Consider the following 13150-nt stretch of genomic DNA (forward strand, 5'->3'; position numbering starts at 1 on the left):
TGACCAAAATTGTATACAGCATTTTAACAAAGTTCTGAATGCAGTTCTATTCTTTATTGAAAATACTATACAGAGCTACTTCAATTAAGATATTTGCTCTCCCACTGCTGTCCGTGCTTGGTCCCTCCTGGTCAGTGTGTGAATGATAATGGGTTTTGTATCCTGTCAGTGTCAAACGGAACGTTCTTCACTGGGGGGGGGGGACGACGACACACCAACAACTGCTAGTTTTGCAGCATTAACAATTCAGAGTGAGGTTCCACTTTCACAAATTCATTTGTAGAGATTATTCAGTTCACCCTTTATGAGGTTTTCCATCACCTTTGGTCAACCTCCTTTTAATTAGTACTACTTTTAGCACAGCTGTTGTCACTTTCTTTTAGCTTATACCTCGAAGAGCTTTTCTAGGTATCACCATTACTTTAGTTAAATTCCACGCAGAGTGTTGCATGGGAAACTCAGCTTAGCACTGTTCTGTTTTCTTACACACTCTCATAGTTTTTATGTTAGCCTAGCACAGTCTAACTTTAATAAACTTGCAGTATGCTTTACAGACTTTCATGCTGGTATTTTAAGTTCTTCAACATTTCTGAAATTAAGCATAGTAATTGTGCTAGTTTTGGCTGGGGTAGAGTTAATTTTCTTCACAGTAGCTAGTATGGGCTATGTTTTGGTTTTGTGCTGGAAACAACGTTGGTAATACAGGGATGTGTTAGTTACTGCTGAGCAGTGCTTACACAGAGTCAAGGCCCTTTCTGCTCCTCACCCCACCCCACCAGCGAGGAGGCTGGGGGTGCACAAGAAGCTGGGAGGGGGCACAGCCGGGACAGCTGACCCCAGCTGACCAAAGGGCTACTCCATACCATATGGCGTCATGCTCAGCATGGAAAGCTGGGGGAAAAAAAAGGAAGGGGGGACGTTTGGAGTGATGGCGTTTGTCTTCCCAAGTCACCGTTACACGTGATGGAGCCCTGCTTTCCTGGGGATGGCTGAACACCTGCCTGCCCATGGGAAGCAGTGAATTAATTCCTTGCTTTGCTTTGCTTGCGTGCGCAGCTTTTGCTTTCCCTATTAAACTGTCTTTATCTCAACCCATGAGTTTTCTCACTTTTACCCTTCCGATTCTCTCCCCCATCCCACCAAGGAGGAGTGAGCGAGTGGCTGTGTGGTGCTTAGTTGCCGGCTGGGGCTAAACCATGACAGTAATACGAATGGGCTAATGTGTCTGGCTGGAATATTTATTCTTGAACTAAATTTTGGAGCCTTTTCCTGCATGAGTACATGTTTGGTTATTGTACTTTCAACTCATAGAGTTTCCAGTTTTTCTCTTTCCAACATTCATCTTCGACCTCTTCTCTTCAGATGATTTTGCTAACAAGTTTCATTACTTCATCAAAGTCACCTGTTTTGAAATCTAAGCTTAAATAAAATTTGTTGTTGTTCTGTTTGTTCAAGGTTTATAACTTGATTTGATGGCCTTCTCCTTGGAAGTCTTCTTTGCTTACTAAAGCCAAATCTAAAACAACTTTGTATGTTGGTTCATCAGCAATGTAAGGGATAAATCTATCAGTTTGAGATGCAGGAATATTTGACTACTGCTACATTAAGAATTGATGTCTGTGCTAATTAAGCTCTGTAACTTGATAAATATAAGCTAAAAGATATGTTGGACATGTATAATCTTTTAACACAGATGGGTAATAGCTAATTTAGGGCTGTAGTTTGGTCAGCTGCCTTATCAAATTTCTTAAGCTACGGTGTTGCTTATGTATTTGGTTAAGTAGAGACTGTGATTAAGTAGAGATTTTGTTTATGTACTACCTAACTCTGGGAAGTCTTCCAATACTTAAAAGTTAGTTTGAAGTTGCATAGTGCATCTTGATAATGTATTTAATGTCAGAGCAGGGCAATAGTTAATGTGTTTAATGTGGTAGATGACTAATTTGTCAATGTCCGTGTTGGTACTTGTCAGCCAAAAATCGTTACTTTCTTACAGTCTTGTGAAAAAAATGCTGATAGAGCCAGGGATTAGGGCAGTGTGTAAAACAATACCATGTGATAGGGAGCAGTGTGTTTAAAAGTGGGATTGTATTACTGTTGTACATGATTAGTTACAAAAAGTAAATTGGGAATGAGAGGAACTAGTCAGTCCTATTCAGATGGATTAAATTCCAGTTGAAGTGATGAAAGCTGTCACATCAGCCTCTTATGAAACAGTACTTCTTATATGTAGACATTGCTTTTACAAGTACTGGAATAGCGTTGTTTGATATGCTTGCAGGTTAGAATTAGAGATGTTAACTTTATAACTAAGTCATTTGCTTATTGTTAGATATGTTTGCTTTCTCATTTTTTGGTGTTTCGTATCTTGCAGTATTAGGTAAGTTCCTTGGGTGATAACCAGTGATCACAGTTTTTTTAGACATCACAGGTACAAAAACTTAGTGACAAAATCCAGGTTTTTATGATTACAAAATGTCTTCATCAGCATCTCAATAGGGGTGTATTATTTTTTTAATAAAGAATGCATAATATTAATTCTTCATGACTAATCAGCTAATGCTGACTAATTCCCTGCCCCCCCCCCCCCCCCCCCCAACTCAGTGACTATTTTGTGTGGTCCAGATATCTAGCTTTTTTTTTAGTGTATCAGGTGATCACTGTGTGCATATATTGTAGAAGATTCAGTTTTATGACAAGGAAAAGACCGATACAGAGGTATGTGAAAAATTGACAGAGGACATAGGATATGCATCTCCACTTTCCAACAATTCCTGAAATATTTTATATTAGCTAGAAAGTTCCCTCAGATTGCCTTTGTATGTGGAAGATGTGGGAAATTTACTTTGGCCTTAAAACAATGAGTAAAATAAGGAGAATACTCCCATGGCATTACTGTGTTAGTGAATAGTTAATTATTTTTGGGTGATCATGGAAGTAAAAAAAAATGCCCTCACTCCTTTCACACAGAAGACAAAGACTGCATTGGAATGTTTTCTTGTCATTGCTAACCCTGTGGAGGATGGTTGTGGATGGTTTCCAAAAGATTGAGAAAATAACCTGCATGTGCTTTACATCATTCTTTGTAAATGGTGAGTGTTAAGATGCATCCTTGGAAAGCAGGAAGGAATCTAATGGTGCTGCTGTTTAGTTCTTTCAAGTAGGTTCTTTTTAGTAGTTTTCACTATTTGATTTCCTCTCAGTTCCAAGAATAAACAAAACTGAAATGTGGATGACTCCATCAGAATTTTAATTCTCCACTAAACTTCAAAACTGATTATTTTGGAGGGTCTCAACCAGGAATTTGTTTACATTAGTTTGTTTTGTTTTAAAGGTTGTAAAATAGCATCTTGCCTTTTACTTTTAGGCACTCCTTGCACATACTGGCAGGATAGCATGGGATGTGGGATTTCTTCGCTGCTACGGAGGGGATTCTGATGTGAATTAGGCTACTGTTTTCTGAAGTGCTCAGTATACTTTTTGAGAGAATGTCCTTCTGGCTGTAGCTGGAGAGCTTCCTATTACATGACTTCATAGTTGTTCACAACATAAATACAATTTATTTCATATGCCAAAGATACCTGCAGAAATCGGACAGCAGTTGACTCAGTTGTGAATGGGTGGTTTTAAACTTAGGGATCATGGAATAGTGTCTGGGTAGAGAAGGTCCATTGCAGACCAGTCAGTCTGCATTGTTCACAAAGAGCAATTTCAAAAACAGACAGTAAACTGAGGAAAAGATTTCTGTTTTAAAAATACACACCTGAGGAACTAAAACCGTGGAAGTTCTGTCTGTCTGAGCTGATATTGTTAAGCTGATGTTTTTAAATAGCAACAAGTAATGCTGTTGTTGTTTAAATCTCACAGAATGGGTGGCTCCTTTCTTTCATCTTTCTGATCATGATTAGTAGTTAGTACAGAATTGTATTACTGCTGATTCTCCTGCATCAAAGATATCCAAGTCGTTTATTATTATGGTTAGCTGCCAAACATTTGATTCGCCCTACCAGGTATGGAAAAAACAAACAAACAAAAACCTCAGATAGATTTAACAGCTTGATGTACAGGTAACTGTGCTACTTGTAACTAACTATTTGGGGAAAACTTGCTGCTAAAGGGAGCTAGAGTAGAAGATTTTTGAAAGTGTAATAATTAAGCCTGATACGAATGTGAGCCACCAAATCTGCTTCAGCAGTTGTGCTGTGCTGATGGCCTTTACTAGTGGAAAATGTTTTGAAGAGTTTGACGCTGTTAATCTAACCCACGTTGTAAGGAAATTTCATAACAAGCAGAACAGTATATGTTCATTCACTTTAACTGAGTTATTGTGTAAGCTTGATCTAATGCTGAGACTTAACAGAGATGAATATTTTGGATTAATTTTCCTGATTTTTAATGTTGACTTTTAAAACACTTAATTTTCCTTGACTTTTAAAAGTTTAGTTTAGTTGTACTGTTTTCTGTCTATCGGCTAATTACTCACCTCAAGAAGCGTTCAGTTTTACGAAGATACTCACTTGGATGTGGATGAATAATGTGTGTCAGTTGCTAGATGATGTTAGTTGAAGATACTAAGTAGACTGCTGAAAGGCTTGTTCAGCTATCCTCTTAGGAACTTCTAAACTGATTTTTATGTTAAAGATTTTTAGCTTTTTTGGAGCGTAGTACTGGGATATGAGGTGACACAGGACTTCATCTCAAATGTACAGCTTTTTGAGTTTACCAAGAAAATGAGGAGACTGTATTTAATCTTCTTTATATTATTTTCTTAAGTGAATGCAGATCGCCACTCTCAGATGAAATGCAGGGTTGATGGACTTTTCATCAGACCTGTTCTGCCCATTCTCACATACCATCATATTAAATAACGTAAATGCAAGTTTTAATGAGTGGAAACAAATGCCTGACTGTTTTACATTTGCCAGTTAATTGTGTCAGAGTTCAATGTTATGGTCTAAACAAAAACTGCTGATGTATAAAAATTTGTCAGAAGTGGACTGTCTGTTTTATCAGCTTTGACGCTTGATCATGTTTGTCTAAATTTTTTTTTTTTTTGCTTGTATTGGTTTCTGAAGGAAAGACGATATGAATCTTGTTTGCCTGATGCTCAGGCATTTCACTGATAAATAGCAGAGGGTGGGTAGAGTAAGTGCTTGCCAACATTTTAGTCTGTACGCTGATGATGCATGCGGGGTACGGGTCCATGTGGCACATATTAAAAATGACTTGGTTTTTTGCTAGCGTTGCTATTTCTGCTGCATCAGCAATAGTAGCAAACAGCACTGGTGTTAACAGTGAAGACTGTTAAAATTGTGATGAATAAAAACAACTGTTTCTTTGCCAAGTAAGCATACTAAAGCTGCTAGATTAGAAAACACATGAGCTGCAATGTTCCACCAATAATAAAGCACTTAAAAGCTTTCTGTTGACATTTATACAAAGAGAACAGATGAGTGTGCTCTATTTGCTTTTGAAGTCAGTTTGATGCAAACCTTGCAACTGCCCACAACAGAAGGAGTTTTGAAGGCTCTGCTTGCAAAAAGAAATGACTGAATTTTGATACCAAGAGTGCTGACAAATTGCTGAAAGTGCTGCCCACTTATCATTGGACTGACAGTTTAATCATTGAAAGTGTACTGCTAGATTGGGCTCAGAGGAACAAAGGAGAAGAAACTAGAGTTTTTCCAAGGCATTAAAAGATGAATTGAAGTTTGAAATGCAAACACTTTTTTTTTGGGGGGGGGGGGGGGGGGTGTGTGTCGGTGACACTGCTGCATGACTTGTACACCATATTCTCAGTGGTGGCGTCCAGAATTTACAGACTCTCTTTCATTTCTGCTGAGAGAAAGTGCTGATCAATTTATTGCATAAATGGGGTGGTGTCACATTGTTTTGGTTCTTGTTTTAATTTTTTATAATAAAGGTTGTATTTAAATTTGGTAGGTGCTGTGTCAGCAAGGTGGTTCTTGGGCAGGAGGTGAACATCAGCACACCGCTCATCTTGTAGGTTGAGTGCATGCTCTGTGTTAGCCTTCAGAATGCTTTCAAGAGAGGTTATAGTCCACCTGTCTTTAGAGATTTTTTGATAAGAGCAGAATATAATACCTGTATAATTTTTCTGCTTTTTTCTTTCCATTCTTAGTACATTTTTCAGGTGCTTTGTTTACAATATTATTGGATGCTGTTTGAAGAAAACACTGTGTATTACATAAAACTAACTGGTATCTAGTTGCAGTTGTCTAATTGATGGGTAATGCTTTAATGGAACATGGAATGGATTGTCTGCCTGGATAAACCCTGGATCCACATTCAGTGGATTTGGATCCTCCAAAGTGGTAATTGTATGTCTATATGTTAGAATGTTTGTAACCTTTGTTTACTAGTTTGGGGACCTATCTGTTTGCAAAAGAATAGGAAAAAATGTATTTTGTTGCTTAGAAGTACCTCTTGAATTCCTAAATTGATGATCCAGCAGCAGTTGTGTGCAGTAAAAATATTTTATAAAAATATTAACTTTTTGCATGCGTTTTGTTGCATTTCACATTAAAAACCAAACATTAAACTTGTTAGTAGTAAAGAATGAGAAGGGACTTGAATCTGTTGTTTTCCCCATCTGCCCCCTCAGCTTAATGCATACAGATCTCGTGACTGAAGTCGTCTCTTGATAGATAGTTATCATAATTTTTCACTTTTCACAAAAAATTATTGTGGAATTATTGAAGGCATTATTTATACTTGGTTTTAGTGCCATAGTCTGTAAGAAACAAATTTATTGTAATAATTCACTTTTGCTGTCAAAATACATAAAATTATGCTTTATGTAAAAAAATTTGGTGGTGTTGATATTTTGGGCATAACTTGATTTCTTTGAGAAAGTAGAAAACTGATACTGAATGTTCTATGCATCACTGGGATCCAAGTACCGTGTAGATTTTTAGCTATATGAACATAACCGTTTTTCTCACCATACCTCTTAAATTTTTACCTTTAAAAAATTTGCTCATAACTTTTATTTTATTTCATATGGAAACCAGCTTGTTATTGAGAACCTTTAAGAGTGTGGTGCTTTGCTTCCTTAAGGAAGCATGCTGACTGGTGTTATAAGATGGTTAGTATTTTGATTCATTCTCAGTCTGTTGCTGATTGTGGCTATTGGTTTGTTCCACCCCCATTTGCTGTGTATTGTAAAAATCATGAATGATAGATAAGTGGCTCTTCTGTGACAGATAAACACTTCTTATTTTCTTCAGTTTAAAGAACTCAATTCTTTGTGGGTTGATGGCTTAACATTGTGTTAGACTTGGGAAAGGAACATAGGCTGAGAGTGGCATCAGTTTGGCTCTGTTTAAATGGCTGTAGCTAAATTGGAGCAAATTGTTGACGTCAGAAGATTCATTTCCGTTCGTCACATTCTTAGTTCTAGTTTAAACTGCAATGAGGAGTGCATTGGTTTAAAAACATTATCCAAGTCTGCTCTTCTTTCAAAGCATAAAGCTTTATAATTTAGAAGTAGCCTTCAGGACAAGAAATTCTAAAGCTGTGGGTACTGGGGGTGAGGGTGGTGTGCAAGCCTGAAAGTGATGGGAGAGGAAGAATTTGAACCTTTTCAGTGATTTCCTACTTTGAATATGCTTGCTGAGTGGTTTATGTAAACCCATTTTATGTTGCAATCTAACAGTCTTAAGCACATGTGCAGAGCCTTACTTCCTCTAAGGGAACGATAACTGGCAGCTGAAAAGCAGTAACTTCTTGGTGGTTTTTAATGTGATGACAAACATTCATCTGAGCACAGTCTTTCATGTGCTCAAGAGAGAATACTTTATCGTTAGCGTCATGAAGAAATCAAAAAAGTACATCTGTAGGCAAATGTAGTCAGTATAAACAGTGTGTCCTGCTTCAGATCATATCTTAGAAAGGCGTTAGAGAGATTGAAAAATACTATCTGTAGATGAAAGAAAAGATTACATTACTTGCATAGTTTTCAGGGACAGAGGAAGAAAAATGTTCTCCTGGACCAGAATGCATGTCATTGCCACCATAGATGACTATGTCATGCCATATTAAGGTGAAACAAGATAATTATATTGAAACCAGTTTATCTTTTTTTAAGTCTATTCCTCCACTGCCCTGCTGTGAGCAAGACAAATTTGTCATTTACTGCTAATCTTATTACTTAAAACATACAGACCAGAGTGTTGTTAAAGGTGAATAATGTGGATATTGAAATTCTTCATATGAGTTTCTGCTTCTACCTACAGTAGAGATGGGTACTTTAGATCTTTTCAAAGGGAGGCCTATTACTGCATTTGCAGAGCTCACAGGTTTTAGCTTCAGAGGTATGGTGAAGCTGCTGAATGCTTTTTTTAGCCATATCTACTGTTGTAATTAAGTATCTCTCCTTACTAACTCTCTTTTAAATCCCTGGAGTGTTACACAACATAATTACCACTGCGGTGTTAAGATAGAGGTAAAGTAGTTAGAATTGTACTTAGATGTTCACTTTGAAAGTAAAACTTTCCTTATTTTTAAATCAGTTGGTTTCCTGTGAGATAGCATGGTGGAAGAATTTATAAAGAACTGTAAATGTAGAGGAGCTAAAGCCTTGCAAATGAACTTGGGAAGTGTGATTTCATGAGACATGCCAAAGAAGCTTTTGTGAAGGGAAGATGAGACATCTGCTTGGTAGTGTGTAAGAAATGATGTGAAATACACCTAAATAAAAGGCTGTTTACTTGAGTTCCTCTTATTTTTAATGATATGTGGATTCAATGGTAACAAGGAAAAAGGTGTGCTTTGAGGATGTGACCTTCCCACTTTTATACTACTCCTGTCCTCAGATTTTTTGGTATTTTTAAGTATTTCAGAACAGAATAAAACGGACACTTGCTAGAGGTGAAAGGAGAGTAGAGCTTTTAGCTTTTCTAACATGCTGTTTGTGAGGCTTTCTCGAATCTTACTGCACTTCTGATAAACTCTTGAAGGAGGTTCTGGAAATACAGTAGCAGATAGTTCTATAGATATGTGTAACTGCTTGAAGTGAGTGGCAAAGTCGCAAGATACTCAAGAGACTAGAAGCTTGAATTTGTTTTAACGGAGATGGTAAAATAAAAGGTTATGTGATCAAAATTCAGTACTTTTGTATGGACTCTTACTGAGACACAAGAGGTGTGATTAAACAAGAGGCAGGTATCTGAGAAAACTGCTGTTAGTCAAGAAAAAAAATCTTAAAGATGTGTAAAAAAAAAAAAAAAAAAAAAAAATTCAGCAGAGTCTGGAAAAAGCCAGGATGCATATTAAGCAGATAAATAACTTCAAGAGTTGTGTATTTTGGAGAATGTTTGTGGTCAGCTGGGCTAACAAGCTGGGAAGGAAGATAGGTTGTGTTCTATCCATAGTTAGAAGTGAGAGAGAATGGGCAAACTGGAGATTTGATCTAATTATTTTATAATTCCAGCAGTAGTCCTTCAGTTCTGCCAAATACCAGGTAAGTGAGAAGAGAGGCTCCTAGATAGTGTATTATACAGAAAGGGAGTTTGGAGACCTGATCAGCAGTTAAAGAAAAACTGGGAATACATACTTGTTTCACCCGTTGCTTCTGAATGTTTCTTCTGAGGTCTTAGGGAAAGTATCTAAGGCAAGAGAGAAGATAAAATGACAAGAAGCAGAAGAAACAGTAGCATTTGAGGAGCCGATGATAATGAGTTATGTAGCTGACTATTGCTGTCCTGAGGTTTGTCAGTGTTGCCAATGGCTTGAATGTAGAGAGAGGAGATAAAAACCTGCATATGCAAAGAAAACTAAATTTCAGGTGTCTGGTCCTGTAGTGGAGTAGAAAATTCTGAGTTTGTAGGTATCTTCATTCTGTATAATATTTGAGGCGTGATAGATGGCTTAGGTTTCACACAACCCAGAATTCAGTGGTAGTCCTCAAGTCAGTTTATCATACTATCTATGAGTGTTCTGAATGTTTGGCTCTATGGTGTCACGAATGTGACGTATGAGTATTTGCAAGGGAAGGATTAAAATAAGTGTTCTTTCTGTCCTGTGAAATCTAGGCTATCTAATGTTAGTGATTATATTCTACATAAAAGATACAATTTAAAATGAAATTTTCAGTGCAACTACTCTGTAGCTGCCAAATATAAATAAAAATGACCGTGTTGCTACTTATGCTTCAGTACTTCGGCAGATTGCCTAGCTTGTTCCAGTGTAGTGTAAGTTAATGGAAAATCTGAAGAGAATGAAAAGGAAACAAAGTCTGCCAAAAGATAATAATATTTGTTCAAAGAGATGTGCTAAAGAATTTCTTTATATAGTGAAGCCAGTATAAATACTGCTTGTAGTTCTGAGGATTTTGTGCCTGTTGCCAAAATTGTCAGTGTAGAAGCAGCTGTGGATTTTTTCCTTGAGCTATGATTATATGATGACGAAATTTGTGTTCTCCATTCTAAACAGGTGTTAACCACCAAATCATTATATAGTATACATGATTGAGTGTGTCAGTTTCCAGTGGAGAAACAACTTGCTCTTGAATATGCAGAGTAAGTTTGTTAGAATTAATTCAGACTATCTCGGTTGAAAATTAGGTCTGCTGCGTTTCAGAGATTCGTCATTTCTGATGCTCTCCCTTCCCCCCCTAGCTTTTCAAGTGGTGAAATCTCAGCTATAAATCATTTGCCAGAGAAGAAATTGATTATGAAACACAGATTTTATTAATCTCTTGTCTGCTGCTAGAGTTTCAAGTGACTTCTCGTTTCTGTGGCTTCCTGTGGTCAGATGAAAACATAAAATTTCTGTTTTCAGTTTCATTTTAATTCTGAAGATTTTGAAAGCAGTTGTAACAATTCTAAGTAAAAGACTGGAATTCTTGATATTTGTTTTTGCTTTACAGCCCACACTATCATAAGGTTTACTGTTTTGGGAACAATGCCTGTTTAAATGTTAGTTTTCCACTTGGAACTTGGTTAATACATTCTTTTAAAGTAATTTTTTAGTGATACTGGAATAAACTCATTGAGAAAATTTTATACTAGTTGGGATTCTGTAAGTTATGAAGTGTGGGGGGTTTTATTCTTACAGCAGCAATTTAAATACCAGTTTAACAGTTCTAGAAATTAAATACAAGCTCTTGTTAAATACTTTTTTTGGTTAAATAAGAGAAAGCTTTGTGTCCATTCTCAGACTGTTACAGTTTAGTGAAACTAACCTGGATTTGAATCCAATTATCCATTTTTTAACTATCTTGTTTGTAACTACTCAACTACATCTTGCAAGTAAATACCTCAAAGTGTGGGTAATACAAGTGTAATTGGTAGAAACAGTACTTAAAAGTCCACTTGTGACATTCCCTAGTGCTGTTCAGGAGTTTCTCATTACTTTGCAATGAAGTAGTAGGATTTCTGGGTGTGTGTAGAGGTTGCCTGGGTCTGTGATACCATACTAGTCGTCTTTTTTTTTTTTTTTTTTTTTTAATTGTCTCACTGGGGGTAGTCAGTAGAACAATATTTAGAAGTTTGTTGTCACACCATGTGCTCAAGTAACTGCACCCTTGAGTTGTCAGATTTCTCACTGCTGAAAGATACACCATTTCATTTCCAAATGCTATAGTTAATCTCATAGCTAGCAAATAGTACTGTATAGATGCATTTTTGTATTTTTTTTTTATATTAGGTACAGATTTCTAATTTTTTTGCTTTCTGGATGCTTTATTATAAAAAATATGTAAAATAACTGTTTTTATACACCTTTTAAATGATGTGAACAATATCGTTAGTGTTCTGAGGAGCTGCATATAATTTTTACTTCAATAGCTGAATTTCTTAAATAGGATGAGTAGGCAGCAAATTTACAGTCATGAAGAAAACATTTAAGATGGGTGCTGCAATTAAAAAAAAAAAAAAAAACAAACAACAAAACAAAAAACCCCCAAAACCCCCCAAAAACCAACAAAACACTATAAACTAAACAAAACCAGAGTAGATTTTTCTTTCAAGTTATCATGGTACTCATGAAGAGAGGAAGAAAATTGCATTAAGATATGGGAAAGATTAGAAAGAGAAGTCTGTCATGCTAGATTATAATCTGTTACTGTATTTAATACTTAATATACGTTTTTCCCCCCACAGAAATTAGCAGAGTACGGAAAGACATGTATAACGACACATTAAATGGTAGTACGGAGAAGAGAAGTGCAGAATTACCAGATGCTGTGGGACCTATTGTACAGTTACAAGAGAAACTATATGTGCCTGTAAAAGAATATCCAGATGTAAGTATATCTTTTTAGTCCCTAAATTATTTTTTGATCCTTGTGGTCCTCTTTAAATGTAAATTTCATGTGATGCTACCCTTGGATCACACTGAATTGCTTTCGACAAGATGCTTCTTAGGGAAGCAGTGTATGTTTCACTTGGTGGCTTGATTTGTAGTGAGTGTGAGTGGAAGAAGGTTTTGTTGAATACCATACTAGTATGGAATATAAAGCCATAGATCTAAGATCGGAATTATCCTGTTCATTCAGTACTCTCAGTCCTGAGACACTGTATAGTGAGTTTTATCAGGGAAGTAGTTCTAGGGACAGTGTTTCTTCCTCTTAGTATGTCTCTCAAAGTCAGTTGGAGAATCCTTAGAGACCCTTTAGAGACCTTTTGGAGACTGTACTTAATCCTAATTACTGTTTGTCCCATACCTGTGTAACCAGTTCTGTTGCATATAGAAGTGTCTTTATCTTGGGGTAGGGTTTTGGGTTTTTTTTCCCCCCCTTAAGCAAAGCTCCTTGCTTGCATGCCAATGTTACGTTCTCCATTGGGTGTTCTGTTTTATTGTACGCCTACCTTTTTGAAGGAGAATGGTTTTATTTAGCTAGAAGAACTATTTAGAACTCCTGTGGTCTGAATGGTTTCTTAAAACAACTCGGGGAAAAATAATCCTGTCAAAATACACCCCAACCATTTTCATTGATCGCTGACAAAATAAGAAATTGTGTTATTCCTCCCTAATAGAATTTAGAGGTCCTGTTGCAGTGGAGAAGTGCAGGGTCCAAGTTATGCATTTGCATGTTGCAGTGGTATAAATGGAAGAAAGTTAGAGAACAGCAAAAAACGGAAGTACCACTTGTGTATTTCTGTGGCTTTTCTTTATATCATTAATT

General features: G+C 36.6%; 1 protein-coding gene across 10 annotated transcripts in view; it reads left to right on the plus strand.

Annotated features, from left to right (window-relative positions):
• Window positions 1-13150, plus strand: part of QKI (QKI, KH domain containing RNA binding) — a 162589-nt gene that overhangs the window by 28004 nt on the left and 121435 nt on the right. For all 10 annotated transcript variants that reach the window (XM_075499100.1, XM_075499103.1, XM_075499099.1 and 7 more), the window contains exon 2: window positions 12126-12268. In XM_075499100.1, coding sequence (XP_075355215.1) covers window positions 12126-12268 — 143 coding nt within the window. The remainder of the gene's footprint in view (window positions 1-12125; window positions 12269-13150) is intronic.

This window comes from Mycteria americana, chromosome 3, assembly GCF_035582795.1.
Source record: "Mycteria americana isolate JAX WOST 10 ecotype Jacksonville Zoo and Gardens chromosome 3, USCA_MyAme_1.0, whole genome shotgun sequence".
Taxonomy (NCBI): Eukaryota; Metazoa; Chordata; class Aves; order Ciconiiformes; family Ciconiidae; genus Mycteria; species Mycteria americana.